We start from the raw sequence: 15,479 nt of genomic DNA on the forward strand, positions 1-15,479 counted from the left end.
CTCTCCATAGAAGAACAGAGTTCCCCAAGCTCCCAGCCCCATCCTGGTGTTCCCCACACAGCTTTAGCTGCTCCAGGTCTCCTAAGAGATGAGTTTAGCCCCTGGCCCTGGTTGTTGGTGGTAGATGTGGGTGGCTGTGGAAAGCGTAGCTGTTTCCTGCCTAACTCCTACCTGTCTCCCTTCATTGTGGTTGCACTCTCCATCCCGAACCTCATGGCTTCCCAGCTCTTTGAAGCTGCATTTTGGCAGAGACACTGATGAAGTGAGGTCTGTGGTGTGCGGTTTTGAACTGGAGTGTGAGTCAATTTCCTGCCTAGGAGTGAGGGAGCCGGTGATCAGAAGGAAGATGAGAGAAAACAGCCAGTGTATGTAAAATGCTATTTTGTGGGGTTGTGATTGGTGATCTCAAAGAGCAAATGTCCCAGACGTGGCGAGGGATATTCACTCAAAGATGCTTCCAGATTAAAGTGCCCTACTCTAAAGTTTCCCTCATGGGCACCAAACAAACCTAATTACACTTCAAAACTTTGAGAGTGGTGTATGTTTGCTCCTTTGGCCCCAACATGAGAAGGACTGCCTGTAGGGACAAGAGAGATCTTGGACTCTCCTTGGTGCTCTATGATTACTGGGAGCTGGCTCAACCTGCCATGTAACTGCCAGTGGCCTGGGGGATGCAGTGAACGTTGGGAGAACTTCCCACAGCAGGTAGAGCTCTAGCCTTCTCCTCTAGCAGGGAATCTCTTAATTGTCTAGGGTAGTTCTCTGCTGAAGTATACAAGAGAATCACAGCACCACTTAAAATGGATGCCTTGGACTCTGCAGGTCTCAGTTACTATCTGGCATAAAGCATCGGGAACTCCCGTGCTAAACTATGAGCTTTTTGCATTTTGACCCAAAAATGCAGTGTGCACTCATGGGCTGACACCAGCTGTGCTGAGGAAAGCTCAGGAAAGTCCCATCTCCTTCAAGGAGACCAACAGCCATGTACTCCACCTAGCATTGCCATCCTCTTTGGAAATGTCTGGTTTTTAACCACCACTATAATTAATAAATGTAGTACAAATGTAGTACAGTGTCCTTGTTGGAGGGGTTAGAGATAAAGCTGTGCCTGGGCAAGAGTCACAGGTTGTCTTTGGAGACTAAAGAGCAAGGTAATCAATTACCACAAACCTGCCTGTGGGCCTTTTGTAAAGCTGGCTCCTTTCCATAGTAGAAATAATGGCAATATGTCCTTTGCCATTTTCCAAATGATTATTGTAAATAATATGTTGCTGTGATCCAGCAAAAGAGTTTTGAGATTTATGAGAGCGTTTGTCAGTGAGAGGAAAGCAGGCGGTGAACTCTGCGGGCTGGCAGTGAGCAGCACGGGGCAAGTGGCACATAAAATACTGAAGTCTCTGATTGCTCAGGTCCACTCTGTGTTTGCAGAAATGGGAGACAGGGACATACATCTCACCCCTCAGCACTGGCTGCCAGCATCACAGGTCACCAAGCAGATGGTACAGGAGCTGTTCTGAGATGGCAGGAGGCACGGAGAGGGTGGTGGTGATAGATTGCTCCTCTCCCTTCCCTGGGCAGGTTTGCACAGAAGGCAAAGGAGACTGTCTGATCCTGGATCTGTTGCCCCTTCCTGTGGTAAAAGCTGAGGCAGAGCCCTGTTTTAACAACCTGACTTGAAACTGAAGCTTGTGGCTTTGTACAGGAACGGATCCAGCCAAGCCTTGGAGAACATGCCCTTCTGAGTGCTTCAGCTTACTCTGACCATGTGCCTGCTTTTATTTTATTTTATTTTTTAAAGGCAGAACTAGGATATCAGAAACCTAGGGTGCTTTTGTCATTTCTTGTCTGTCTTGCATTTTAGAGCAGAGGGGTAAATCTACAGTTGCTTTGGGACAGACAGGTATCTTGTAAACGAATAGCTTGACTCTTTTTCCTGTTAAATAGCCTTTCATGGCTTGGTCAGTGTTGAGGATGGGCTTCTAGTGGGATTTGGCAGATAGTGCTGCCAGGGTGGAGTAAAAGAACCTCAGTGAAACTAAGAATCAAGCCCATGGTTTGGGAAGATAAAATAGCACATACTGATAGAAACACATGGCAAAGAAATGCATCTCCACATCATAATAATGGCATTTTCTTTTCCCTTCTTCCTCCAGGTTACCTTGCACCCCGAAACCTTCCTAGTGCAGGCTTCTTCCCATTCCTGCAGACCGTGCTGTGTGATTCAGATGCCAGATGTAAAGGCACACCATACACACCAGAAGATCTGCTGCCAAGACTTAATGACATCTCATCCCTCAGACTGTAAGGGAATCTGAATGTATCTGGGTGTTACAAGCTGTAAAGCAAAGCTTGCTTTGGGGTGGAGGGAGCAGCCATGCATGTCTGTGTGTGTGTGTCCACAACAGATATATCTCAGATATGTTATAATAGATATATCTCAGATACCTGTTATAACAGATATAGTCTCAGATATCTGAACAATTAAGAATGAGAATATGGGCTGCAACTTGGGACACTTTAAATCACTCAGATCAGAGCAAATAAACTTTTTTGCATGATTCAGTGTTAGGTCCTGCAGGGTATCAGTGGATAAGACTTGCAGCAAGAGCAGCCCAGCATGCTGATCTGCCACTGCAGTGATTGGTTCAAGATGCTTTGGGTGGAAGTGGCAGATGTTCCCCAATAGCTCTAGTTTGAGGTACATTTGTTCTGGAGTGACTGCTTGACTGCTCTTTCAGTAGATCTTCCACATGCCAACCAGAATGGGTCTCCTCTCTACAAACCATCAAACATACTGGGAAACAGATGAAAATGAAGAAACAAGTTTTCCTCACATGTAGATTTGCAGCATGGAGCTGACTGGACATGTTTTGTTGAAATGTCAGTTTGTTGAAATTGAAAAGTTCAATGGAGGCATTTCAATTTCATTGATGTTCCAGTTGGAAGCCAAATAGCATTTGCTTTGAGACATGCCAGCCAGGGTTGTTTCTACATCTTGGCTGTTGGTTCTGGCACACCCCTGGGGAACATGTCACTCTGAGGCCTGGCTGGTTTGTGGAGAGCTGAAAATCTGGGCATAGAAACATAGAATTGTTTTGTTTGGAAAATACCTTTAAGATCACTGAGTCCAGCCATAAGCTTAACACTGCCAGGTCTGTATCTCACATACAAGGTCCCTGGTTGCTCTTCTTCACTTTCAAGTGAGAAGCTTCTCCATAGTGGCTATGTCAAAGTCTCAAAATCCTCCTTGGCCAGAGCTTGAGAGTCTGAAGAGATAAGGTGGGCAGGATGAGGGATCCTGGGGTTGGTGGCTCCTCAGGGGTCCTCCTTAGTGCAGAGGGACTGGCATTTCCTGGGCCAAGTCAATGGTTAGGATCTCTCCATTGATAAGGAGGAGTCTGGATGACTCACTATGTGGATGACTGGAGTTATGCAAGGTGAATCCTAATCAACTTCAGGGTCAGGTAGCAGAAGAGGGCAGAGTCACACAGAGACTGGATGCCTGGATGCACAGCTCTTCACTTGTTTCCTTAGTGTCATTGTTTTTCCATGAGCATGTTAACCAATGGTTAACTTGGGGTATTGACATGAAGAAATGGGAACTTTCTAGCACCAAAGTTGGAGGTCTTCCATGAGTATCAATAGCTACAAACCCTCCTTGCTTTCTGTTTCTGTACAGTTGTTTAGGAAATAACTGGTTTTCCCTGCCAACTGAAAAATCAAAGGATTTGGCCAAACTATAGCTCAAGTCACATGAGTCACTAATAAGCATGTTAACCACTGTTGATACTAAAAGTTGATGGCGTGAAGTACCACACAACACTGTGGGTATATGTACCTTTGTGTGGTCAATGTCAGCCTTAGAAATATATTGTATTCTGCAAGAAAAAACACCAACTATTAAGTAGCCACAGCCAAACTAGCAGGATGCAGTAGAATATAAAACCTCAGCGGAAGATGGACTGGGTAGAGGAAAGCTCCAGAAGTCAACATTAATAGATGCAACTCTGCCTCAGGAGCAGAGTCACCGTGGGTGAGTTTGTCATGAAGGCAAATTATTTGAGCTGTGACCCTTCACTGTCTGGATATATTATTGTGTAATATTCTAGCATTTGTAATATTCAAGCATTTGTAATATTCAGCTAATCCAGACTGATTTTTTTTTTCCCCTCCCATTGTGCAACTCACTGAAGCTCTTATTAAACTGTTTTATAACTTACCTTAAAACTGTGGCTTCCCAGTGGCCAGCAGAGAAAATGAGCAAGGTTCTTATCTTTGGTTCTGTTCCTTAGAGGCATTTACAAAGGTGTGCAAGACATGGTTGCTCAAGATTTCCCTTAATAAAAGGAAACTAAGTACAGAAAACCGAGCTCAATGCCAACATCTTCCACCTTTTCTATTCCCTTGTGGTGAAATGTTTGTGAAGGATGAAAGTAAGGTCCTGGTGTCTTGAAGGATTTCTTGGTAGGGGTGTGTAACCTGCTGTTATCGCTTAGAGCTGTTCCAGCTTACATCAAGGTCTCTCTGCTCAGTCCAAGTGTCATGAAGTTCTGCACTGTTTCTTCCACTGAGTGTGTGTTGGTGGAGGACAGAATAGGACTTGATCCAACGAGGCCTTCTTTGCAGAAGTGGGAATTTAAGATTAGACCAAATACACATGTCAAGCCTTGCCTGTCCTTGGTGTCCCTGTAGAGCAGGCATGAATGCGGTCCCCTCCATCTACTTCTTGCCTGAGAGCGCTGCAGTGTCCTTCCCCAAAATACATGCCAGGCCTCTAGAAGGAACCAGACTTTTGCATAACCCAGATTTCAACACACTTGCCATGAAATCCATCTGTAGACCAATTCTGAGTCATGCAGTAGTTAAGTGTTAGCTTACTCATAAGAAACTCTGTGAGTTGTTACAGGTGTCTTTTTTTTTTTCCTTTTTTTCTTTCTTTTTTTTTTTCTTCTTCTTTCTTCCCCTAGTAAGCGGAGGAGCTCATCCAGTACGGTCAAGGACAACCAGCCATCACCATGGAGTACAGAGGTTCCTAAAAGCAGGAACACTTCGCTGGGTAGGTTATTCACTGCTGTGCAAAGTTCTGGTCTTTAAAGGCTGATCTTTTGAAGCTTTCTGGACAGAGATGCGATTCTTAGAACAATGCTAAAATGATTTATGTGATCTATACAGGCATGTGACAATGGCCATGACATTAGTGTAAATTCTTGGGAATAATTATAAGTAACAGTCTGTAGAAAAGACTTTTGGAATTTGGCCAAGAAACCAGAATGAAATTGTTGTACTTCCCAGGAGCAATCTGAGATCGCAGACTGTTTGGACATTAATTAAAGATCTGGCTATTTATGAAAGATTGCCCTTTTACTGCCCACAAATTGTCCAAAACCAGCTTATTATTTTTTTTCAAATGTTTTTCTTATTCATAGTTATCTAGCAAATAAGTTGTATTCTGTGCCACAGTGGATTTTTATTGTTGGTGGTGTTTCCTCTGATGTGATTCTCTTTCATGAAGGAACTTTCAGACTTAAATTTTCCATGAAATCATTACAATTATTATTTATTGATGGTAATGGCTAGTACTATCTGCAAGCCATCATGATGGATAGTCCTTTCTCTGGGGAGCTCATGATCAAATGAATGATTACAGATTTGCATTCTGTGACTGTTCTGCCCCAGCCATTCACTAATCCCTGCCAGTGCGTTCACTCTTTGGTGTACAGGCAGAAAAAGGCAGAACACAAAAGGGACTGAATTCAGAGGCACTGGGGGAAAAGAAAATAATCCATGAACAGCTATGGGAACTATCAACTCATATTGATGGCCATGGATGATCAGGAACCAACTCAGTTCTACATCTGATGTAAAAATTAAAATAAAAATCATAGGTCGTAGCTTCTGCTGGTGTAAACTGGTGCAGTTCCTTTGGTTTTGGTGAGCGGTGTCGTTTTGAGAGTGCAGCTCAGTGCAACTGTTGGCTTTGGTGTGTGTCAGCTGGGGACCTGGTGGTGTGCCACCATGTCTAGCAGGCAGCAGTGCTCCAAATCTTCTCAGGGCTGTTTCTGAGTAATGAGTACCACCCACTGGTGCCAGTGACACCTGGAGACTTCTCCCTTACAGGGCTATTGGCTTGAGACGGTGTGGGCATCCTTGTAAGGCTACCCATGTCTCTTCCTGCATGGGGGAGCTTCAGGACTGGAGAAGAGAGGTGTAAATTAATGTTGAACCGCAAGCAGATATGTAAATGCATTTAATTTTAAAAAGTTACATAAGGAAATAATGTAATCCAAGATTTAATTACATCAGGAAAAAAAAAAACCTTAAGTAAGTAATTACACAGTGCCATTGGCTGTACCTTTGGAAACAGGTTAATAATGATGGCATGCCCAAAGCTGTAGTCAGCTATCCTTTGTCATGATTTGATGTAGCAAAAAGGTTAAAAGACATTAAATAAAATACAGTCTTGTTATTGCAGCATTTGTGGATTTGGTATCTCATGGAGAAAAAACCCTTCAGAATATTTCATCACCATCCAACTTGACTTCCAGTATCAACATGTTCAACAAAATCCTCAATTTTGGGAAGGTAAGTCTGTATTTATGTAATACCTGAGTGTGAACATTTATGTATAGTCATGTTTAAAGAGTTGGAAACTCAAAATACCGACATACAGCTTTTATTGCTTTTGGATTTCCCCTGTTATGTGAATGTGCTTTATTTTGTGAAAAGGAAGACAGTTATTGTGGGTGGACTTTTAAGCTCTGTGGTAATTTATTATCCTCTAAACAGAAAGCAGATAAACAAAATAACTCGGGACATAATACCATGAATTACCAAATATGGCCACACACAACACCCTGAGATATTTTGCTCAAAATTTGTGTGAGTTGAGGTGTTGAGAACATTTTTCCTTTCATGTGAAATTAAAAATATGGTGTCACAGCCATTGGATTAATTATTTGCCCACAATACTCTGGCAGTGGCATCAGGGGCACCATGTGTTTATTATGTAGGTAATTGACTATGTATAGGAACAACTCCTTTGTAACAAACTTGGTACCATGTAATGGACACCAGTATGCTTCTGTTTTTGTGTTAAGGCCTACCAACACTTATGCACGTTTCTCTTTATCTACGTGATGACTTTGAGGGATTTCAGTGACAGTGTTCACCTGTTAGCATTCTTTATGTGTGTAAGTGCTTATAATGACACTGCTTTTCAGATGTCACTTAAAAAAAGACTCATCATTGTGTTTAAAACATCCCAAATTGCTTGAAAGCTACCTTTAACATTGTGTTTGACTTTTAGAACCAGACCCAACATTCAACTGCAGCAAATCTCAAAGTCATTCTGTGTGAGGTATTGTCACAATACATAGCACGTCCCAGTCTCACTGAAGGGAAGATGGCAGCCAATATCCACCGGACATTCTGCTTTACTGACTCATCCCTTTTAGAGTCATTTACTCAAGAGCTCAGAAGTCAGCTCCATCAGGTGAGTGCCTAGGATCTTTCCTAACATCTGCAGCTAGTAACTGTGTTAATTCACACACGTTATTGCAGTGTTTGGAAGACAGAACGTGATTTCCCCTGGCTCGGAGTTGTTCATCTCTATACCAAAGTGCATATAGTGCATGTTGAGACTGAGCTAATTCTTGTGAGTGGGATTACCCCAAAGAACTTAAAGTTGAGTACACAGCTCAGAAAGACAAAGACATCCAGCCATCAGCTAGTGGTTCCTAAGGGTTCTCACCGTACCTAGGTCTTGTTTCTCTTCTTTATTTGCCCTGCTGCAGCAACAGGTAGATAGAAGTAGTGTGAGGATGTGGTGTAAATAAGAATATCTAAAGCTAGAGGGAGGCAATAAATTTAATCGTGTATTACCTCAGTTGTATAACTTCATGCAATAACTCCTGCATCTGATCCAACAATTCATGATTGAAGCAACACTTGTCTTTGGGAAAGCTATATAATTAAAGCAAATGAATCCTGTAAAGATAATGCCTTCTTTTTGACAGGGTGAGGACTGATATTAATTTATCTTGTATGCCTAGTCTTTGGACTCTTTGGGACATTGTGAATTGTAGGGCTTGTCTAAATAAAGAATTTATTGTACAATCTGGGGTGTGAAGGTAAAGCACTCTCTCAGTTATTACCTGTCACTAGAGTCCTTTAAATGTGTTGTTTGTAGAGTTGTGTACAAGTGCAGTGCAAGCTGAAAAACATAAAAAGACCCACTGGCAACAAGGGTTCTTGTTCTTAAATAATTTCTTGCATTGTTATTTGTTAAGGTGCAACACAACCCACAGTACCAGGCAGCATTCGTCAATGAAATGGTCTCGTTTCTAATGCTCGTCTCCCAAGTGCAGAACGACACCTCCCTGTGGCATCTCCTCTTGCTGGCCCCAGATGTCTTTCAAGGCAGCATGTTACCACAAGACATAATTGATTTCCTTCAGAATGCAAGCAGGTAAAAATAGAGAAAATGCCAGGACAGGCACTGAAAGTTTGTGGATTTGTGTATTGAACTCTAAGGACATGTTGCTTCTGGTCTTGAAGAAAGGACATTAGCTTTAAAGAATGATTTATTTGGGGGGGTGATATCGCTCCATACTAATGCATCTCTCAAGATCTCTGGACAGTAAGCAGTGTTTTGATTTTCAATGACTCTTGTGTTAATTTTTAAATAGGAACATGATATGAATTCTTAGTTTTCTTCCAGCCTGCTTAGAGGCACTGTCAAGCCCATGTGTAGATAGAAAGGGTGGTCAGTAACAGCCACTGCCTTTGGTTGAAGAAAGGCTCTCCTGGCTGGGAGTTGTTCTGCCACAGACAGCAGCTGGTCACTTCTTTCCAGCAAACCACAGAGCCAAATTCAAGTTATTTTGGAAGACCTCAGGCATTTGTAAGGGAACCAGAAATTCTTTTTTCTTTTTTGAAAAAAAATTGGTTGCATGATTTACTGCTGTTTTATCTTTCAAGATTGGTCCCAAGAAAGCAGAGAAGAGAGGGATCCTGGTTCTTAGCATATGGGGCTTTGAATACATGTGACTTTAAGAAGAAAGTACCAGTTATGTTCTTACTCAATTGCTATATGAAAAACAGCTGGCTTAACTGCTTTAATTAACTTTGCTGAAATATTTGATGCTGTATGCATCTAGGACAACAAAAACTCTTCTAAAATGGGCTATCCTTGAAATCCCTTTCCTGGTCCAGAGTTGGCCTAAACTTTCAGTGATACCTAGAAGATTTGAGTTACTCAAGAGATTAGGGGACTCTGTTCCAAATCATTTACTGGATATATGACAGACACTGCTCTGAATTATTCTGAGTAGTCACTTGTTACAGCACATGGATGACAGCAGGCAACTGAGTGTCTTCAGACATTTTTTTTTTCCCTTGGATACATGAGCAGTTGGGTAAAGATGCCAAAAGAGGTTGTAGAAACTTTGTCGCTTTGATTACACCCAGGCTTAGAGGGACTCATTTTTCATCACTGGCGTGTTGCCAAGGCACTTAAAAACCTGTACATTTAATATCGAGGTAATTTGCCATACTGCATTGTGAGAACTATTTGTAAGTCATAATGTCCTTATCCTTAAAGGAGTCAATAGTAGTGTGGCAAGAATTTTAATTTTATTCAGAAGTGTTTTGTCCATGCTGCTGTTTCAGTCATAGGATTATTGGCATTTGTCTGCATCTGCCTGAGAACCAGCACTGTTTGAGTGCCCAGGAATAATTAATATTTACTGTGCTGCTCTGCTTTGCTCTACAGCTGCAGAGCTGGGCAAAGTTATCACAGGCACAACAAAGGGGTGCTGAGCAAAGATTTATTGCAAAGAGATTGCACAAATAGTGTTTTTAATGATGCTTACAAAAGCACATCTTAGCTAGCCTGGCCATGTCTTTTACTCAGGCAGTACTGACCTCCTAAAGAAATGCTGTACAGGGAATTTTTTTGTGGTATAAATATGAAGATATAGAAGAAAAGAACTTTTGCTCATTGTGGCATCTGTATTAACCATGTAATAAACACCACCACTGTGAAAGAGCAACTTCAAATCCCTAAATTCTATAGAAAGTTTAGGAGCAAATTTTATTACCCACACAAACCTGGTTTACAGACTAAATTCACAAATGCTGCTGTTTGTTGCTTTAAGGTAGTTTTTCAGATAAGCACGTAAGCTGAACTTTTTCTCTAAAGCCAATGTCTGCAAAAGCTCTGCGTGTTCTATATGATATGTGTCCACTTCTGGCAAGCCTGTGCCTCCCTTCTCCTTGGCTCTGCCATTGCTCAGCTTCGTGTGTCATTTGTAACTGCAGATTCTTCCACCTTTTCCCCCTCTAAGACTCTTGCTAACAAGCCCCTCTGCAGAATGGAAATGGTGAGCACCAAGTCCACGAAACCTGCATGGAGACATTGTGTTAAATGAGGAGAAAAGAGATCCCTGGTGCTCTGTTCTCACTAGCAGTCTGTTCCCACAAATCAGTATGTATTTATTCATGCCACTGAAATCAGCTCAGCTAGGTTCTCTGTGTATCACCTGCAGAACTTCAGGCAGGCGAGAGATTGTGCATTTCACGGTGACCCTTTGCCTACAGTGAAGAGCTACTCTTTATACAGGAGAAGCAAAAGGGACTAATAATCACCGTGAAGTTTTCAGTAACCTGCACACATTGAAGAGAGTGGTTTTTTAAATGACTTCCTCTGTGATACAATACGCCTGATTATCAGCTTGTTCTTTCCTAGGACTGAAAAACATTCCTTGCTTCCCTGTCAGCCTGGTTATTACAGGATAAAAGAGGAAAGAAGGAGAATTGGAAATTGGAACCGTTATTTGTGATTGCTTCTTGCATCCACAGATGTTGTCCCCTAGGGATCCTTGTTCTCCCTTGGAGCCTTGTCTGCTCTCTTCTTGATTTCTTTTAGGAGGAGATTCACCCACAGCAGTGAATCACTGGCCTGGCATATCACCTGAGTGTTTTCTAAGCCCTATTACGAGGATTTAAGTGGTCTATAGATTTTGCTTAACCCTTTGAATATGTACATCTAATGAGGGCAACAAATATGTTTGTGCTAATATACTGCCACAGCATTCCCATCAAAGCCCTTTGTATTTTGTGCATGATCAAACAGATAATTAAAAGCAGGGGCAGTGTCTTGTCTGTCAGACATTTTAAGAGTGATAGGCTGTACTGCAGCTGTTTCCTATTTGAACACTTGTTTTATTTCTTCTCATAAACCCATAACCACAATTTCTTTTCCTTGCTGGTGTTTCTCCCCACTCCTCCTCCACCCCTTTAGTGTTGTGCTGGCAGTTCAGAATGTCTCTGCATCACTCGTGACTGATGATAGATTCGAAACTGTTCAGAATGGGGCTACAGATCCTTCATATTCCCTGAACTGCTTGGAGCAAGGTAAGACTCTTCCGTATAGTCATATCTCTGCTGAAAACCTGTGGTGCTGAGGAAAAGCAAACTGTATATATCAAGATGAGCTCTTCCTCTAAACCCTTGTTGGCTTACAGGAGAGGCAGAGTCCTTGATATCCACATCTAACTGAGGTTATGTGAACGGGCAAAGGAAAGATACAGCATCTAAACACTATAAGGGACAGATTGGTAAATGCTATCCATTCTCTACTTCTTGTTTGATGGAGATTGTGGAAGTTGGGGTGGATAAGAAGAAAGCAGATTAATGCAGTATAAGTAAGACAACATGGAAACAGCTAGTGAGAGGACATGGGGATATCAAGATGAGTAAGTAGTAAAAAAGCATTCCTAACTGAAGGGAAAGAAACAATAATAAATATTAGGCTTCATCACTGATGGCAAAGTGCTTCTAAAGCAGGAGGAGAGCTCTGTTAGCACCCAGAGCACAGGAGCATTGAGCTGTTCCTGAGATAGAAAATCATTTCTACAATGACAGGTAGCATCCTGACTTCCTTTGGAAGACCAGGAAGAGTTACATTCCAAAAGAGCAGTCCAATTTCTAACCAGGATCTTGTGTCTTCTCGTAGGAGCCTAATTTTGTATATGCATGTTATCCTTGACAGATTTGCCATACAGCTCTTCTCAGTTTCCAAACTAATGTGATCTTTACTAATATACTCTTTACATCTTTGTTGTAGATAAAGAAAAAAGTTTGGTGACCAGATATATTTGTAATCACTTTGTTAACCAGAAAGACAATCCAACTTTAGTATCTGAATTGGAGGAAGTTCTGAGGTAAGACATTAGCTAAAGGGATATTACTAACAGTATAATTCAAATCTATGATCTTTGCTCTAAATCACTTTACATTTCCACTTGCATTGATTTCATATTCACTAAAATACTTTTTTTTCCACCCTCAGAAAAATAAAGTCACCAGAGACTGGTGGAAAATACTCCAAGAGGTCCATTCATTCAGATGATTTAGAAGCCATACAAAAGTCTCTATATCATTTAAAAGGCTTTGAGAAAAAAATGAATAGAAGTGAATTAAAAAGCTTAAATGTATTCAGAAATTTGAAGAATGAAACATTACAGAAATTGTATGCAGTTCTTGAACTGGGAATGAATCCACATCATGATTATAAATTAAAGGAACCATATAATAAGGAAATAATTGATAAAATCTATAACTTCACATCATTGCAATTACAGAGTGACTTTAATGAGACTTCCATTTTCAATATAATGACCCAGTGGAAAGAAATTCAGAGTCCTTTAAAATTAGCTACAATGATTTGGAATCTTGTTCTGTTAAATAATTCTAATTTTAGTACAGCTCAAAATAAGGATGCTCTCAAAATGTTGCTTTCCACTAGCATGCCATCATTTCTGGAAGACTTAAGAGACCATTTCAATGGAATGCAAGAATTACCATCTTTGTTTTCTGATTATCTGCTTAAGCCTGTGTCCTACAGAAACTTTCCAGACCAGCTCCTAGCTTTCCAGAAGATGTTTTTTCTCATGACAGACACCAGCATAGGTTATCAGTACCTCCTGATGCCTGTGTTTGAACTGATGCGGAAAGTAGAAAGTTCCATGGGTGAAGCCTGGTGGGATGAGTTAAATGTTTATTGGCGCATTGGGGAAAAACTGAGATCAATGAAGTGGAGTAACACAGCCATCATAGCCTATGGGCAGTTCTTAGAGGTATTAAACAGCCATTTACAAAAGCTGAATAAGTCAGATAGTTTCTACAGTGAACAATTGGATCAACTGTCAGAATTTATAACAGCTGTGTTTAAAGAGTTTGGGGAAAACTCTGAAGCAGCCAATATCTCACTAGTCACTCAAGCTATACAAAAGACCTTGCACATATTAAAAGACTTAGAGCTGAATTATAATGTCAGTAAATTAAAATCTATAGATCTTTTCTTTAGTTTTGACAATAAAACCTTTGAGAGCTTGTCTGAACTTCTGAGGACAGGAATGAAAATCCTTCATAATACGAATGCCAGTGAAGCTTCCAGCAAAGAAATAATTAACTCTGTCTATAACTTAACACATCTTCTACTGCAAAAGTTCAGCCAGTCTTCCTTTCAGGACGGTACTTCACTAGAAGCAAAAATTTGGGAGTTCTTGCATTTAGCCTTGATTCCTTTCCTTGAGAACAGCAACCATGGTTATAGAGCATCCCAGAACTGCTCCGCTCAGGACGTGCTCCACGTAACACTTGAAATGCTGTTTGAAAATGCCACTCTAAACGAGTCCTTAGCCAGGAGCCCCTGCAAACCCCTCTTTGACTCCATGGGCATGGAGGGTGGAACACGGCACAATGACACTTTTACAAAGATGTTCCAGCTTGCCATAACAAACCTGAAACTGTCTCCAGAGTTTGCTGCTGTCTACAAGAACAGCAGTGAACGCTTTTCCAAGGAGCTGTCGTGCATCATCCAGTCTCTGCAGTTTTCTCTGAGTTTCCTTTCCAAATTAAACCTTGTCTCTGAGCTGGAAAGCTCTTGGGTAGAGGAGAAGGCAAGAGCTCTGACTGCTGTCACGGAGGGGCTGCTGCAGAGTAATGTCTCCTGCCCCATCCCAGTCCAAGATGTGGGTGGTGTGCTTCCATCTCAGCTTTTGAAGATGCTTGTTCCTTCCATGCTGAATGAAACAATACTGAACTCCCTGAATTTCTCTGGCAGTCCAGCAGACTGGCATAGGCTGCCTGTGTTTTCCCACCTATTACCGACTGTTTCCATGAGGAACAGCAGTATATATGAACTGCTACAGGTAGGCAGAAATGCTTCCAACCAATCTGAGTGGGGACAATTCTCACGGCTGTGGCATGCCACTGGCAATGTGTTGACCACCAAATGGAACCTAACGGAAGTGGATGAATATGTGAAACTCCTGGAAATTATGAAGAAAGCTCTAATTCTGGTGGACTTCGGAGTAGCTCCTGGGAAAACTTTAGTACATCAGATCTTTCGTAATTCTAGTGGAGGAATGAAACCCTCAGATCTGGATGATTTGTATAGGTCATTAAAACTCTTTTTCAATTCAACTTCTGCCACAAACAGCACACCAGACTTGGAAAGAATATTTGAAGAAATACTCCCACTGTATGAGGTTGGTGGTGAAGGATTAATGGTCTACCCGAATCCATACAGAGAAGAAAATCAAGATATTCTAACTATGGCTGCAGTGATTTGGAATCAGATCATTTTAAGCAGGACTCATTTTAATACAGAGAAAGCATGGGAGGTTATAAAAATGATTGCACTTCAGGCAGTCCCACTTGAAGACATTGAAAATTATCTGAGCACAAATGAAAAAATGTCATCATTATTTTCTGACTTCTTGTTGACCCCTGTGACTTCTGAAAATTTTGCAGAACAGCTCTTGTCCCTTGAGCAGCTTCTTCCTGACATGGCAAAGGTGAATATCAGTGATCATTATTTGCTGATCTCTTCTTTGTCTAAGCTAATGCAGAAACTTCAGAGTTCTCCTCATGGAAGGCAGGAAAATGAACTGGGTGCTTTCTGGCAGATTGCTGAAGTTCTTCAGTCCATGAACTGGAATAGCACAGACGGTCTCACTTCCCAGTACCTACTAGACGTGCTGGAAAATCAGTTCAATACCATGAAAAATGACTCCACTCTTCCTTTCAGTAAGGAACTGAAGCAGCTGTTAAACTTTGCATTCCCCATATTTGAGCTGTATGGTGAAGAAGACTCCAGAGGAGCCAACTTCTCCATATACTTGCAAGCCATGCAAAGAAGTATCTTAATTTTAAAAGATTTGCAGAAAAGTTATAATATCAGTGAGCTTGCAACTATCGACCTATTATATGATTCTTACAGTAACTACACCCAGAGACTGACTGAAATGTGGAGAGCCGGAATGAAAGTCCTTCATGACACTAACTTAAACAAAACATTTGAAGAAAAAATGGACATTATCTATAATTTCTCACATTCACTGCTGCAGAAGGAGTTCAGCCAGTCTTTCTTACAGCACAATACTTCACTAGAAGCAAAAATTTGGGAGTTC

At 41.4% G+C, this 15,479-nt stretch overlaps 1 protein-coding gene across 1 annotated transcript in view; it reads left to right on the forward strand.

Moving 5' to 3' along the window:
• Window positions 1–15,476, forward strand: part of LOC114818602 (uncharacterized) — a gene marked incomplete at its 3' end in the record, with an annotated part of 33,707 nt that extends 18,231 nt beyond the window's left edge. Inside the window, exons 3-10 of the mRNA XM_029085090.1 lie at window positions 2,154–2,301; window positions 4,968–5,056; window positions 6,473–6,582; window positions 7,307–7,492; window positions 8,289–8,467; window positions 11,303–11,415; window positions 12,128–12,224; window positions 12,353–15,476. Coding sequence (XP_028940923.1) covers window positions 2,154–2,301; window positions 4,968–5,056; window positions 6,473–6,582; window positions 7,307–7,492; window positions 8,289–8,467; window positions 11,303–11,415; window positions 12,128–12,224; window positions 12,353–15,476 — 4,046 coding nt within the window. The remainder of the gene's footprint in view (window positions 1–2,153; window positions 2,302–4,967; window positions 5,057–6,472; window positions 6,583–7,306; window positions 7,493–8,288; window positions 8,468–11,302; window positions 11,416–12,127; window positions 12,225–12,352) is intronic.
• Between the last annotated feature and the right edge of the window lie 3 nt (window positions 15,477–15,479).

Source organism: Antrostomus carolinensis, unplaced genomic scaffold (genome assembly GCF_000700745.2).
Source record: "Antrostomus carolinensis isolate BGI_N321 unplaced genomic scaffold, ASM70074v2 scaffold15785, whole genome shotgun sequence".
Lineage (NCBI taxonomy): Eukaryota > Metazoa > Chordata > Aves > Caprimulgiformes > Caprimulgidae > Antrostomus > Antrostomus carolinensis.